General features: G+C 43.9%; 1 protein-coding gene and 1 pseudogene across 1 annotated transcript; one reads left to right on the forward strand and one right to left on the reverse strand.

The window, feature by feature from the left end:
* Window positions 1–7733: 7733 nt before the first annotated feature.
* LOC136497937 (G-type lectin S-receptor-like serine/threonine-protein kinase SRK) lies at window positions 7734–11448 on the reverse strand (annotated as a pseudogene).
* Window positions 11449–12667: 1219 nt separating this feature from the next.
* LOC136496681 (uncharacterized) lies at window positions 12668–16218 on the forward strand. The gene is made up of 7 exons (XM_066492417.1): window positions 12668–12882; window positions 13080–13142; window positions 13251–13330; window positions 14052–14160; window positions 15139–15298; window positions 15381–15544; window positions 15640–16218. The coding sequence occupies exons 1-7, from the start codon at window positions 12880–12882 to the stop codon at window positions 15991–15993; spliced, it is 933 nt and encodes a 310-aa protein (XP_066348514.1). The 5' UTR covers window positions 12668–12879; the 3' UTR covers window positions 15994–16218.
* The last annotated feature ends 449 nt before the right edge of the window (window positions 16219–16667 follow it).

Raw genomic sequence — 16667 nt, forward strand, 5'->3', positions numbered from 1 at the left:
GACCGGACGCTGGCTAGCGTCCGATCGGTATATTGCTGGCTCAACGGTCAGGATGACCGGACGCGTCCGGTCAGGATGATTCAGTGTCCGGTCAGTAGCAGTTTCGTGGGAATTCGACCCCAACGGCTACTTTCTCAGTGGGGCTTATAAATACAACCCCAACCGGCCATTTAAGGAGTGTGGAGCTGAGGAAACATACCAAGGGTGTTGATACACCATTTTAGTGATCTCTACTTGCATAGTGCTTAGTGATTCATCAGTTGATTAGCATAGGTGCTTTGCGAAGTGCTTAGGTTGATTAGACCACCGCTTATGCGCTTGCTCTATGTTTAGGCCTAGTGTTTAGTGAGGTTTGCATACCTCTTGCTACCCCGTGCTTGCGAGCACAAGTGTTGTACATCAGAGGGCTTGAAGTCTTGCGAGATCACACCAACCGCGTTTGTGGTGTGGCTGCCACCGTGTACCGGAGAGAACAAGGCCCGCAACATTTCGATCGGAAGCTTGATAGTGAAGACGGCGGGGAGCATCCGGGAGAGGCTTGCCGGAAGGCACGTCGGAGACCCACTTGCGCGTGGGGAAGGCCCGAGGCTATTCACGGAGTTACCCGACCAGGAGCTTGGCCCTTGCGAGGGATTCCTTGTGAGGGGCTCCAACAAGGACTAGGGGGAAGCTTATACGCTTCTTGATACCTCGGTAAAAATACCGGAGTCGTTGACGGGAGTTTGAATATCTCTACCTTGCTCTTTAGCTTCCGCATTTACATTGTTTACTTTACTACGTTTGCGGTAGAGATAGCAACACACTAGCAAAACCATAGTTGCACATCTAGATAGTTTATCTATTGCATATGTTTTGCTAGGGTTAGAAAAAGAGGCTATAGTTTTGAAGTAGAATTTTTAAGTTGCCTAATTCACCCCCCCTCTTAGGCGTCACGGTCCCTTCAATTGGTATCAAAGCTGGTTGGCTCAATTTAGACCTTTGGCTTAACCGTTGTTGAGCCAACGCTATTTAGAGTGGTTGGGATGGATACCGTTAGGCCTCCGCACTTTGACGGCACTAACTTCCCATACTATAAAGCTAGAATGGCTTGCCACCTTGAGGCGGTTGATTTGGGTGTATGGAGAGTCACTCGTGATGGGATGAAACCCATCAAGAATTCCGAAAATCCCACAGAGTGATGAAAAAGAAATGCACTTCAATGCTAGAGCTAAAAATTGTTTGTTTGAATCACTTAGTATGGATGTTTTCAACTAAGTATTCACTTTAAATATGGCACATGAAATTTGGTTAAAACTTCAAGAGCTCCATGATGGCACAAGCAATGTCCATGAGCAAAAACATTGTCTAGCAAAGTAAAATTATAATTCCTTTACTATGAATGATGATAAGCTTGTTCGTGATATGTATTCTCGTTTGAATCTAATTATCAATGAGCTCTATTCTATAGGATTATTAAAGCTAGATGATGCGGACATCATGAGGAAGATCATCTCTGTTCTACCATAAAAGAAATATGCAAGCATCATCACCATCCTTCACAACATGGAGGACTTGAGCAACATGACCCCGGACATAGCCATTGGCAAGTTAGTGGCATTTGAAATGTCACGTAAGATGGGTCAAGAAGAAGCTTCTTCATCAAGCAAAGGCAAAGCTCTCGCTTGTAGCGAGAAAAAGAAGATGAAGGGCAAGCAAGTTGAGACAAGCTCAAGCTCAAGTTCCTCAAGTGAAGATGAAGAAGAAGATGAGGACGATGATGATGATGATGAAGATTCAAGTGATGATCAATCTTCCTCTTCCACCTCCGATCTTGATGAAGAATCAATCAAAGTGATCAATAAGGTGGAGAAGATGATCCAAAGGCTCAATGTCAAGGGTGTGCCCATCCAAATTTAAGATTTCATTTTCACAAATCAAAGAAAAGAGCAAAGAAAGAGAGGATGCTATGGATGCGGCGAGTTGGAGCACTTTGTGGAAGTTTGTCCAAACAAGCCCACACCCAAGACAAAGAAGAAGACATGCAAGAACCAATCCCTCACATCAATAAGATCATGGGATGATTCTTCAAGTGAAGAAGAACCCCATCACAAGAGGCAAGGCCACAAGCAATCATCATCAAGCTCTTCTCATGTGTGTCTTATGGCACGAGGTAACGAAAGCTCTTCCTCTAGTGAGAGTGATAGTGATGATGATATGCCTTCTTATCATGAACTTGTGCAAGAAAATCTTAAATTTGCTAAAGCTTGCACTAGTCAACAAAAGAAGCTCAAAAGTTTAAAAGAAAAGCTAGATAGTTCACAAAAAGCATATAAAAACCTTGCTTGAACAATATGAGAACTTTGCTAATCTCAATGTTGAACTATCTACTAAAATTGAGAAACTTGAGACTAGTGCAACAACAAATGCATGCACAATCAATGATGAGCAACTTGTAAAGAAAAATGAAAAATTAAAAGAAAAGTTAGCTAGCTCACAAGAAGCATATAATACTTTGCTTGCTAAAATGGAAACCATGTGCAAACAATGTGATGAGCTAACTAATAAAGTTGCTAATCTTGAAGCCGTTAGCACAACCCCCACCAAGGCATCTAAAAAGAAAAGTTATATCTTTAACATGTCTAAAAAGGATGCCTCTACTTCTTGCAATGATTTATGTTTAGACTCGCCTTTGTGCAACCAAGTTTGTGTTGAGAAAGTTGTTGTAGATACATGCACATAAGAGGTTGCAAAGAAGAATGAACAACTCAAGCAAGAAGTAGCTCGCCTCACCAAGGACTTGACTCAAGTGAAAGGCAAGGCGAAGCAAACCCAACTTCATCAAGATAACACCGTCAAGGGAGTGAAGAAACTTGATGAAGGACAAATCGTGGTTTGTTATGTGTGCCACAAGGAAGGTCACAAGTCCTATGAGTGCAAGGTAAAGAATGGGGGAGGAGCAAAGAAGAAAGAAAAAAAGGAAACAAGCAAGCTCTCCAACACCTACACCAACAAGGTGGACAAGAAGGCTTCCACACCTTATCTCTTGAAGAAGAAGAAAAATGACAAGGTGGTGGCCATCAAGGTGAACAAGCAAGTCAACAATGGGGTCAAACGCTTTTGGGTGCCAAAGGAAATTATTTCAAACATGAAGAGCACCAAGAAGGTTTAGATCCCGAAAGGGAAGTGAAAAGTCTGTCGGACTTCAGGGAATTTGGAGACTTGGCAAAGTATTGGGTGCATTTCATGGGGTGCATCATGGTGGACAAAGTCATTACCAAGTAGGTTAGTGAATACTATGGACCCAAATTCCCCTTCCCATGTTAGGTAACTAGATGTCATTACTTTCAATTAGTATTTATTTCAATTGGTATTATTTTTCAATTGATATACTCTTAAAGCATCTAGTTATCTTTCATGCCTATGTTTGCATTTACATGCTTAAATCTTTTGTCATGCATTCAATAGATGTATCATATGGTAGGCTTGCTCTGTTTCATTATCAACCCTTGGAGCAAACCTACATGGTTTAAAATTGTTTAGGAGCACGGCACATAGCTTGTCCTACTTTTGTGTATCTAATATGTGCCAAAGTCCAAATTGTAGATAATCTCTCCCGAATATCATTTTTGAAAATGATTCTCACATTCATGAGAAACCATCTTTCAAGTGGTATTTTGATTCTAAAATCAATGTGCATGATTCCTAGTTCCATATTTGAGTGCACATATTTAGGGGGAGTTATTCTACAACTTGGATGCTTTGAGACTAACACTTTTTCAAATGGTATCAATTTCTCAAACCTATCACATGTGTAGTAGTCTCAGTGTAAGGAAATTGGAGTCCCCGGAGTTAAGCATCTTTCTTCAATTGACATCATCATGTTATTTCATTTCATATTTACATGCTTTCTCCATGCCTTATATAGATTAAACTCTCTTGTACAATAAATTACTAAATATGCATATGCTTTGCTTTCTACCATATGTATGCATATATTTAGGGGGAGCTTAGTCTATATAATGTGAGAGTCAAAATTTGTGATCCATTTCACTCTATACACAAAGGATCACGAAATTTGACCCTCCCTTGTGCTACTAATGTCTTCCTTTTCGGTGGTTGATGCCAAAGGGGGAGATTTTGAAGGACCAAAGGCAAGCATCAAGTTGATGTCTACAAGTGGTAATGGTTTGAGAAAGGAAGGAAAGTGAATTATGGATTAGTCTAAGTAATGGGAAATTTTTTTTAGAAAGCTAGGCTTTAATCCATAATATCACATGGGGACATTTGCAAGGGCAAGACAAGCTTTTAAGAAAAGTTTCAATTAGTATCTGTTAATTAGTATCATATAACCTTGCCCTTTGCATAGCATCCTAGCAAGTAGGTAGTTTTTTAACTTCCAAATTCTTATTATTTGCTTGCTTTGGTCGTGTTGGCATCAATCACCAAAAAGGGGGAGATTGTAAAGAAAATGGACCCTTGGCCCATTTACTTTGGATTTTGGTGTTTGATGACCAACACAACCAAATTGGACTAAAGAATTTGCAAGTGTTTGTTTTGTAGTTCAATAGGGTGCAAGATGTAACTTGGACGAAGGCAACGTGATGATCCGATGATCAACACCTCAAGCAAGACCTTAGGAGCACAAGAGAAGACCCAAGAAGATCAAGCAAAGTCCAAGCATAAAGATTGGAACCAAGCCATATGCAAGATCGCGAAGAAATGAGCTCACTGTGGTGACTGGACGCTGGATAAGCGATCGGACGCTGTGACCGGACGCTGGGCAAGTGGCTCGGTAGACAGGCACTCGGACGCTAGCGGCAACCGACCGAACATAGGACAGCAGCGTCCGATCGAGTACAGTAAGGTTCCAGAGCGACAAATCTACGACCGGACGCTGGCCAGCGTCCGATCGGTATATTGCCGGCTCAACGGTCAGGACGACCGGACACGTCCGGTCAGGACGATTCAGCGTCCGGTCAGTAGCAGTTTCGCGGGAATTTGACCCCAACGGCTACTTTCTCAGTAGGGCTTATAAATACAACCCCAACCGGGCATTTGAGGAGTGTGGAGCTGAGGAAACATATCAAGGGTGTTGATACACCATTTTAGTGATCTCCACTTGCATAGTGCTTAGTGATTTATCAGGTGATTAGCGTAGGTGCTTTGCGAAGTGCTTAGGTTGATTAGACCACCGCTTATGCGCTTGCTCTAGGTTTAGGCCTAGTGTTTAGTGAGGTTTGCATATCTCTTACTACCCCATGCTTGCGAGCACAAGTGTTGTACATCAGAGGGGCTTGAAGTCTTGCGAGATCACACCAACCACGTTTGTGGTGTGGCCGCCACCGTGTACCGGAGGGAACAAGGCCCGCAACATTTTGGCCGGAAGCTTGATAGTGAAGACGGCGGGGAGCATCCAGGAGAGGCTTGCCGAAAGGCACGTCGGAGACCCACTTGCGCGTGGGGAAGGCCCAAGGCTATCCACGGAGTTACCCGACTAGGAGCTTGGCCCTTACGAGTGATTCCTTGCGAGGGGCTCCAACGAGGACTAGGGGGAAGCTTGCGCGCTTCTCGATACCTCGGTAAAAATATCAGAGTCATCGATAGGAGTTTGCATATCTCTACCTTGCTCTTTAGCTTCCGCATTTATATTGTTTACTTTACTACGTTTGCGGTAGAGATAACAACACACTAGCAAAATTATAGTTGCACATCTAGATAGTTTATCTATTGCATAGGTTTTACTAGGGTTAGAAAAAGAGACCATAGTTTTGAAGTAGAATTTTTAAGTTGCCTAATTCACCCCCCCCCCCTCTTAGGCGTCACTGTCCCTTCACGGATGCTGGACAGCGTCCGGTCACACTGTAAACACTGGAGTTCATGGTGAACTGACCGGCGCGTCCGGTCAATATGATCGGAGCGTCTGGTCACCCCACAGAGGCACATAACGATTCGTTTTCAGCCCATGTTATAAATACTTCCTCCATTCGTGTGTGGGAGTACTTTTGCTCATTCCAACAGCTAAGAAACACCTTTGAGAGTGCCAAGAAGAGCAAGGTCCTAGTGAGGTGATTGAGATTTGAGAATCCTAAAGAGAGCCCTCATTAGTGAGATCAAGAGTAGCTAAGTATGCATCCATCCTTCTCATTAGGCTTGTCGTGGTCAAGTGAGAGTTCGTGCTTGTTACTCTTGGTGATCGCCATCACCTAGACGGCTTGGTGGTGATTGGAGAGCTTGGTGATCATCCGTCGGAGCTTGTGGATGACCCAACTCAAATTGTGAGCGGTTGTGGGTGATTCACCGCGACGGAGTGTCAAAGAATCAACCCGTAGAGAGCACTTGATTCTTGCACGGATCAAGGGGGAGTTACACCCTTGCGCGAGTGCTCCAACGAGGACTAGTGGGGAGTGACAACTCTCCGATACCTTGGCAAAATATCGCCGCGTTCCTCCTTCTCTCTTTACTTTGAGTATTTACTTTGAGCAATTCAATTCTTGTCATTTACATTCCTAGAATTGCCATGCTAGAGTAGGATTGGAACTTAGGGTGCTAAACTTTTGTGCGTTAGATCAATAGAAACACTTTCTAGGCACAAGGGGTTAATTGGGCTAACCGTAGAGTTTAATTATTGCAAAAAAATTTAGAATTAGCCCAATTCACCCCCCCTCTTAAGCATCTTGATCCTTTCAAAGAGCTCTCATCTTCTGACTCGACACGTTTAGGCTGAAAGTTAGATCATTCCAAAAGTTTCTGTACCTTAAGTCTGTGGCACTCCGTATAAAAAAATTTAAGTGCAACAATGGGCCAATAAAAATTTAAGCAATAATGCTTAGTTCTTGATAGTAATGTTATGTGGGGTCGACAATACCAAGCCACTCTAGGGCTCAAGATGCCGCTAGGAGCGCAGCAATAGAGGTGCATGCAGCTATGATCAATAGCAATTAGTAGATGGTTGGTGATTAGTAGTCATGGTTGCAGCAACGGAGGCGCATGCAGCTGTAATAAATGCGAATTAATAGTATGGTTGAAAGATTAGAGTTAATGGTGGGGAGAGAAACGAGGAGCTAGAGGCTGGGCAGCTCTATTTATACCCCCTGTAATTAGCTTATGAGGAATCAAGCGTACCCCGTGCAAAGAGCTCTCGCTCTGTGCGGGGTCTGGAAAGGGTGTCAGTGGCAAGCCTTACCCTCACCTATACAATGCGAGGAGACCACAACTCGAACCCAGGACCTTCCGGTCATAGGCGGTAAGACTCTACCGCTTGCACCAGGCCCGCCCTTCTTACGAGGAATCAAGCAATGAACAATAAACAATCCAGTTGCCCCAAATATTTTAGTCTCCCTCCACGCTGACTTTGTCCGGCCTTCCTCTTAGCACTGGTTATCCTCCCTATCCCCGATTTGAACTAAGGTTTGTAGCAAGTAATAAGATGCATTGGCCTAGACGGATGTCCACTGCTTGCAAATCCCGAGAGAACAATTAATCTCATGTGAAATAGGAATACCATTTTTCTGAAATTAGGTATATCAGGTCGATACAAATATCATCAATTCTTAATGCATCATTCACAGCTATTTCTTTTTCGCATACACTCTAGACTCTACTCGAACTAGGTGTTTTCTATGTAATACGCTCAGAGACAGAACAACCACCTATGACAGAATTCTCTTGTCCATCTACAATTAAGAGAAGATTTCTTACACTGTTGCAAAATGCTAAAATTTACACAGAAAAAATTGGCATTGAACATCTAAGATCTAACGGCCTTCTAGCGTCGTGAAGCTAATGTCATTCACAGACAATACCCTGTCATCACTGACTCTTCTAGGTTCACCGTCCCTTTGTGCAAAATACACAAGTTGCATTGGTACTGGGAGCTGCATGGTTTTGATCTCCAGCATGGACACAACTGTTGAGATGAGGGGCCTGAAACTTGGACTGTGTTGAACACACAAGAGCCCTATATGGACGCATCGTGAAGCTTCTTCAAGACAGCAACTCTCCATAACTGACGAGTCCACCAGTTCCTCTATTTTTCCATCTTTCCACAAGTTCCATGCCTGAACAGAGATAAATTTACTAGTGAGGTCACCTCTATTGTTTGTGGATAGCTTTAGCCCTGAATTCTATGCATTTCGATACTTACATATGAGATAAGGTCAGGACAATCCATGATAATGTCTGTTGACCTGATCCTTAATCCACTTACAATCTCCAGCAATAGAACGCCAAAGCTGTAGGTGTCCGATTTGACTGAAAAGGCACCTTCCATTGCATATTCAGGAGACATGTAACCACTATGCAAATGATTTCACCTATAAAGTCAGCATAGTTTGACAAAGTGCAGGCATATAAATTCAATATGAATAATCAGCAATGAAGGAGTAACTTACTAGGTCCCAACAACTCTGTTAGTATTAACTTGAATCTGATCACCATTGAATATCCTAGCCATACCAAAATCTGATATCTTGGGGCTCATCTCCTTATCTAACAAGATGTTGCTGGCTTTTAGATCTCTATGGATTATTCTTAGTCTTGAGTCCTGATGGAGATACATAATTCCTCTAGCTATCCCTTGGATTATCTTGAACCTTGTTGGCCACTTAAGCATTTTCTTTCTCGTAGAGTCTGATAAGAACAGCACGAAATGAGGCATTATCATAATGCATATATAGAACTGTATTTGCTTGCAGAGTGATAACTATTGATACTTGAATTTACCAAAAAGGAAGGAATCCAAGCTTTTGTTGGGCAAGTATTCATAAACCAACAATTTCTCATCTTCATGAATACAACAACCAAGAAGCTTAACTAGGTTCTTGTGCTGCAGTTTTGCGATCAATGTCACTTCATTTCTAATCTCCTTTGTGCCTTGCTCAGAACCCTTACTAAGTCTCTTGATGGCTACTTCCTTGCCACCTTCCAACTTTCCCTGGACGTTTTAATCATTCCAAATGAGGTAACTGAATAGTACTTTGTTTATCACTGTGAGTTTCATGGAAAAAGGAAAATTATTTTAGAACTCTTACCTTGTAAACTTTACCAAATCCTCCCTTCCCAAGCATATTAGAGTCAGAGAAATTGTCTGTTGCAGCAATAATGTCATTAAAATTAATAAATGGGAATTCTATATTTTTCTCCCCAGGTTCATCTGTAGACTCCAAGTATTCTATCATCATTCTCTTCTGAGCTTCCTTCTTTTGCCGTTTGCCTGCTAGTAGAAAAATCAAAGGGTTCTTGTTATCAACACTTAAAGCACAATGTAGCATGTTGGAGAACATGGCTCTTATCATTTTTACCTCTGTATTTGTGTGCCCAGAAAAGGGCTATGGATGCAAGTAGCACCAGGCTTGGTATGGTCAAGAGTAAAATCATTGTTAAATTCCTTTTCTTTTGAACTGCACACGGAAACAAACTGATTTGTGAACACTGCACCTCCACAATGATTAATAGATTGATATGCTTAAAATATTTTTTCTACCACTCAAATGGTAACACCTCCAACATTGCTCCTGGGGTTTTGATATTGTGGAGGTTATATCACATATGCTTATACGTTTATTTACTGTTACGATTATTAAAATTGTTACCAGTAATAATGAATTTAAAAGCATTGAGATTATAATGCGATTGGTTGATGATTTACTATGTGTTTGCACTAATGTCGGTATAGTTTGTAAATGTCACTGCAGGATCAAATAAATGTGGTGATTGGATAGTGCATACCAGGTGAAGACTCGGCGAGCCGGAGGTACAAGCTCTGAGCTATAAGTGCTGCCCTACCCATGTCAACGAGATCCCCAGTCCAGACCAAGCACCTAGATGTGCTACCCATGGTGCCAGAACTGCTCAAGTTGGCGACGGCATACGCCGTGCAAGAACAGTTCCTGCTGCACTCAGCTGCGCACTGGTCGAAGCTTCTGTCCCCCACATCCAGGAACTTGTCAGGAAGCTTCACCTTGGTGCCTGTTTAGTTCCCTTCCATTTTATAAAATTTTTCAAGATTCTCTGTCACATCGAATCTTTGGACGCATGCATGAAGCATTAAATATAAATAAAAAACAAAACTAATTACACAGTTTATACGAAATTAACGAGACGAATCTTTTAAGTCTAATTAGATTATGATTGGACACTAATTACCAAATAACAACGATAGTGCTACAGTACCATTTCACCAACTAAACAAGGCCTTGGGCAAGGTCACAAAATGATTTCCGTTCCCGCATTTCAGGGCTTCCTTTTTCTGGCATCCTCTTGAAAAGTTGAGACTGTCAAGAGGCTCAAACCCATCAGGGCACCGGAACGTTGGAGCAGCCCCTGTGTTGGTCGCAGTAACTGAACGGGCCACAAGCGGCGTAGAGATTGCAATCCCCTGGGCACTCAGAGGTGACTGTCCAGGGCAATGTGCTGTTGCTCCATGTCAGGATTCTCAATCTGCCGGCGTGGTCAAGCAGTACACGTGTGTAGGGTGCGCCGTCGGAGACTGTGTACATGAAGTAGAAGATGACCTCTGTGTTGACAACGGTTTTGTGCATGATAAAGTTGGCCCTGCTTAGTTCCACTCCAAAATGCTAATTTTTTAAAGATTTTTCGTCACATCGAATCTTTGGACGTATGCATGAAACATTAAATATAAATAAAAAATAAAACTAATTACACAGTTTAGACGAAATTCACGAGACAAATCTTTTAAGCCTAATTAGACTATGATTGGTCACTAATTGCCAAATAATAACGAAAGTACTACAGTGACATTTCGTTAAAAATTTTGCCATCTAAACGGTACCTTGATGTTGCTTCGACTTGTGTCGCCGGACACGGAGATACCGTCAAGCACAGTGGTGCGGTAGTATGCCTGGCTTCCACGCCAAATGAAGATCTGAAGGTCAGAGCTGGGATCGACACTGCAAGAGAACTCGCCAATTGATGGATCGTCAGCCCCTTTCCAAGCAGCGAGACTGGTGGCCACTTGATCCTTGTAGCTTATCAACAGCCTCATGGTTGGAAGGATGGTGTCAGTCGGGTGATCAAAGCTAAGCTCTGCCATATCTCTGTGCCGTTGGAGGAACGGAGCACAAGGTTTCCCGAGTTGAGTAATACCACCACAGCTCCAGCATCAACAGTACTGGTCACATTGTTTGTCCACAGGAAGCGGCCGTTGGAGTCCAGCAACGCCAGCTCTGAGCTGTTGGTGATGACAAGCTTGGCAGATGAGGGCGTGGTGACTGGGCTGTCGCGGTTGGTGACCCACACTACGGTGCGCCCCGGGATGTTATGGTACCAGATCCCGATGTACAAGTTGTTGTTGGAGTTTGCCAGGGAGAAGAAGCCGAGAGCAAAGGCTCCTCCATCGGAGATGAGCGTTTCGCCGGGGGAGAGCGACTTTGCTTGTGACAGGTGGTCATCGGATTTGCAAAACGAACTCAAGAAGAGGAGGATGAGAACGGGAAAGCAGGCCGTGGCCATTTTAGGCTCTTGTTCTGCCTCGGCAGTAGAGGAGTTGTAGCTGTGTGTATATATAGGGCTGTTTCTCTCTCGAATCCAGTGGAAGCTCTGTCAAGTAATTTTTCACAGAGAAGTGATTCTCTGCTAATTCTGTGAAGTGATTATCTGAAATGAACTAAGAGGATATGAGCTGGAAAAAGTAGCTTCTCCTGATTCCGTGGAGTGATTCTCCGTCGTGATTTTGAAAATTTATGCTAAAAAATCAAAGAGAATTTCTTCAGCCACAGAATCACTTCTGTTAGAAAATCTGCTTCTATAAAGAATTAGAATCGGATGGAGCTCTACCAAACAGACCTTAGATGTAGAGCTGTTGAACTTGAACATCAAAAGGACTTTTGTCTTCATTGCGTGTTTGGGACTGGGTGAAACGAAGGACGGAAAGGTCTGCGGCCATTTTTCGCACGCTAATAGGCAGGTAAGACCGTAAGAGTCTACACAGCTTCCGTGACAAAACTTGAGAGTAGCGCGGCAGACATTTCAAAGCAAATGCTAACTCTTGAAATCTAGACTGATGGCAATGACGCAGGTGCTGACACTCGCAGCTATCTGGAAATTTGTTATGCACAAACGCAACGCATCCAAAATCCTGGGAAGTGGGAACCGGCACAACCTTGCCCATGGAGTAGGAGCCGAAGCCGAGGACCAGAAGCTGATCATCATTCAGCGACGCTAGCGGCGAGTTATGGCTGATCGTGCCAATGCCACGCCTGTATCTACAACGGCACTTGCAGCTGACTGGAAACGACAGGTGCACAAGAACTGGTAAAGTTAAATGTGCCCTTAGACAAGAACTCAGTCCAGAGACGAATTGAGACCGCCGGACTAAGATTTCAGACTTGCAGCATCGCCGCCACAGGGGCAGCGCGACGGCGTCGATGGCGGTTGCAGATGACCCGTCAACTGCGAAGGGGTCTGGATCGTTTCCGACCTTACATAGCGGCCAGAGTTCGCCGACGGGGGGGCGAGGCGGCGGCGCTGGCGGTACCGGCGCGGCCGCGCTTTCTTCTGTAGTAGAAAATCTGGGTAAGCTGGGCTGCCACCGTACCATAGCTGTAGGGAAAGCGTGGGCCTGGTAGCGCACAAATCTGGGCCATAAGCAGTCGACCCTATTGGGCCTCGAAGGAGTGGTTGCGGAGGCGGCCTTTTTAGCTCAGACGGTGCCCGAGTCGTAGCCGCGGAAAAACAAGGCTGCGGGCAAACAGACGGTAGAGAGTCAAGCAGTAGCTGGCTCGCCGCCCCTCTTCCCGACGTTGCACGCCTTCACGGTCCTCGGCCGTCGATCTCCCCAGGGCGGTTCGACGCCGTGCTCGCCACGGTCGCCATCTCTGCCGCCGCCTGAAACTTGGCATCTTTGCCGATCTCGTTCTCCCCTTCTCCCACCCAGGAGGCAACATGGTACGTTGGGGATCTAACCCTAGGGGCTTCGCTCTATTCCCTCCTTCCCCTTCCCAAATCTCGGTGGTCTCCCTCGTAATATTCGTCCACACCTGTCCTAAGTCTGGTGCAAAATCCATGTCGGTCGGGAGCATGATGCTTTGTTATTTGCCGGCGGTTCGATTGTTTGACGGATTGATTCTTTTGGCTCTCTGCAGTCGTCGCTCGCCGCGGCGAGGGCGGATAACTTCTACTACCCGCCGGAATGGAGCCCCAAGAAGGTACGGATCTCTTCGTCGATGAAACATCGTGTAGCGTATTCATTTTGGTTTAGTATATGTTGTGGTCGCTGATTCGTGCTGCTGTTGCCGATGTTTGTGCTGGACCAGGGTGGGTTGAACAAGTTCCATGGCCAGCATGCGCTCAGGGAGCGGGCGAGGAAGCTAGACCAGGGCATCCTGATTATAAGGTTTCTTTCTTCTGAAACATTACTTTGTTTTCTTATTTGATCATACACAAGGATGTGATGTTAGGTTATGTACACCAATGGAGGATCCAGGATTTAAAACCTGTGGAACCAAGCATATTGATTTTAAATCAATTAACACAAACATTACATGATTAACATATATAATTGCAAATTATATGAACCCCACAGGCCCCACATGGATCTGTCATTCTGTTGTTACCTCTCTGTGTATGTCCATGTGTTTGTTTGCATGATTTTGGGGTGGGGTTCGGCATTGGGGGGAAAGGTTCCGTAATAACAAATAGAGACTAGAGGACTGACATGTATGGATGGAACACTTATGCCAACAAGTTCATGAATGTTATTCCTAATCCTTTCCTATTAACTTGTCATTGGTTGATTACCTTTTGAAGCATTAAACATCCTTCAACAACAGTTTGGCAGATTGATCCTACTTTTATATCCTTGTGCCTTGAATTTGATGCAGTTCATCAGATTACCTTTGGCTGAAAGGCAGGGTACTGCTGAATGGTGTATCACATTTACCGCAAATATGTTTATTGGATTTTTGAAAGTGGCTGATAGATAGATAAAGTAAACATATGCATGTCTCTATTGAGTTTGCTTATTTGCATAGGATTATATATTTCTTTTGCAAAACCATTATTCTAGTTTTTTCCCCCATCCATTGGTTTAGTATACACTCGGGTTGATCTTGCAGATTTGAGATGCCTTTTAACATTTGGTGTGGTGGATGCAATTCCATGATAGCGAAGGGAGTAAGATTTAATGCTGAGAAGAAACAAGTTGGAAATTATTACTCTACCAAGGTACCTGACTGATTACTGTACAACTTTTACTTACATTGCTATGCACTGTTGCTGTTTGACAGTCTCCGACATGTGATGAAGCATAGGATGACTTCTCATTTTTTTTAATTGATTGGTATATGCAAATCTGCTGAATTTCCTTTGGCATAGGCTAAATTGAGCCTAAATATTTACTTATCCACCCCAGTATATTGGTTTAGCTTCAGCCAGGAACCAAACTGAAGCACCCATTACCCACCTCACATTCTTTCCTGGACTATCATCGTTTTCTGTCAAGTGTACCTCACTTGGTCAATCACATTCATCTTGATTTAGTAAATTTTAAAGTAGAACCAAAATTTCTTGGAAAAGGGGTTAGCATCAAACCAAGGGTAAAACTTAGGCACGTGTACTGTAGATATTGGTGTTGAGGTTGCTAACTAAGTTCTCTTTAAATGACTGAGTGATGTGCCTCATAACTTGTGCTTGCCTTTGAATGTATTTTATCAGTTCTTGAACTGAGAAATAACATTTATTAAATTGATTTGTATGCAATAGGAATATAGGATGTAGGAATTACCTGAATCACTGTTAAGCAAAATGGGGCCACCATATCTTTTCTTATCAGTTGCGAATCATAATTAATAAAGTCGGCCATAAAATCTTGTGAGGCAAAAAAATGTTTTAGGCAGTAGCTTTTAATTCCTTCTGTGGTTTATGTAGAATCATGTAATAAATTGTATATACTAGTTCTATAGAAGGATTGTATGTAGTAGAAAGGACTCAGTCCTAACTTTTTGGTGCAACCTTAGTCATATCACTGTAGAAGGTCTGCATGTTTGTTATATATAAATATAATATATGCTAACAAACTGAGATCTGACATTGTTAATGCCTAGAGCTTTCCATATGCTTCTGTTGGTTAATTTCACACATTCTTCTAAATCACTTTCTCCCTTTGCTGTTCTGACTTTGTTTCACCAAATGTTTATTTGACAGATATGGAGCTTCACCATGAAATCACCGTGTTGCAAGCATGAAATTGTCATACAGACAGACCCAAAGAATACTGAATATGTCATAATCAGTGGTGCCCAGAAGAAAACAGAAGACTTTGATGTTGAGGACGCGGAGACATTGCTGCTGCCAGCAGATGAAGGTTCAACCCTGTAAAGGTTTATTTTATTCATGAGAAACCCTTGTTTAAAATGCATGATGCTTATTTACGGATCTTTCCTCAGATCGAGACAAGCTCGCGGATCCTATGTATCGGCTTGAACACCAGGAAGAGGATCTTCGGAAGAAAAAAGAAGTTGAGCCAGTTTTAGTTCGCCTTCAACGACTCTCTGACAGCCGTCACTCTGATGATTATGCTCTGAACAGAGCACTGCGCGACCGTCTTAGGGTCATCCAATGAATTCCTATAAATTAAACAACTACTCCCGCCATAAGCCGTGCAATCACCACATTTCTTATCCACCTGTTTGTGTTTTTATGTAGAGCCAAAAAAAGAGAGTTGCTGAAGAGAAGAAGTCCGCGAGAAAGATGGGCCTTGGAGTGCGCCTCTTGCCTCCCTCTGCAGAAGATGCCACTGCGGCGGCTTCAGTGAAGTTTGCATCGAAATTTGAGAAGAGCAGAAAGGACAAGAGAGCAGCTATCAAAGCTGCCTCTATCTTTCCAGAGTCATCAAGCTCAGCATCAAATGGTAAACTCGACCTCGTGCTGAAGAGGCGGAACATAAAAGCTGGCGCGGCTACCGCACTGATGGCAGGCAGGGTGAAGCCGTCCTCATGGCAGAGCGCCAGTTCCGCGAGCTCAAGGACTCGGATGCCGGTTCTGGCAGCACGCAAGTAGGCAGCTCAGGCTTTTCAAAATTATTAAGCTTGTGAAATATGGGCTTGCCCGATTACCTGTAAAAGCTGTTGGGGAAGTAGCTGCCTGGCCCGTTATGAAGGAATGTACGTGTTATAACTGGTAGTGTTGCTATGGTTTTTTGGTTGTATCATAGTATCATGGTTGTACCTTGTGAAGGGTGTGTTTGGTAGGGCTATATATGAAGGAATGGACGTGTTAAGTATTGTTACTTTTTTTTTTACACAGTTGTCATTTTTTTTGGCTTTATACTGGTTGTGTGTAGGGTGCGTTTGGTGGGGACTTTAGTTACGGCTTGTGTGGGTGCGTTTGGTAGGTCTAAGCTTTCTTTTGGAGGGGATTCGGGGTAAGCATAAGTAAATGGGCCGATGCCGATTCTGAAGGCGTGGGCCTGACAGGGCACAAGTCTGGGCCGTAAGCACTCGAGCCTATTGGGCCCTATTGGGCTTAGAAGATCACTTTCCCCGCGCAGGCGCCCCTCTGTGTCGTCGCCTCGTCGGCGTCCGTCGAGGCGTCGAGGGCTCCGCCGCTCCGGTAATCTGGTTGCGGAGGCGGCTTTCGGCGGTGGGGGCGAAACCAGTCAAAGCGGCCGGGATTGCGGGCCTAGACGGAGCCGTCGCAGCCGCGCCCCAAGACACGGCAAAGGGGCTCAGCCG

The sequence above is a fragment of the Miscanthus floridulus genome, chromosome 12 (genome assembly GCF_019320115.1).
Source record: "Miscanthus floridulus cultivar M001 chromosome 12, ASM1932011v1, whole genome shotgun sequence".
Lineage (NCBI taxonomy): Eukaryota > Viridiplantae > Streptophyta > Magnoliopsida > Poales > Poaceae > Miscanthus > Miscanthus floridulus.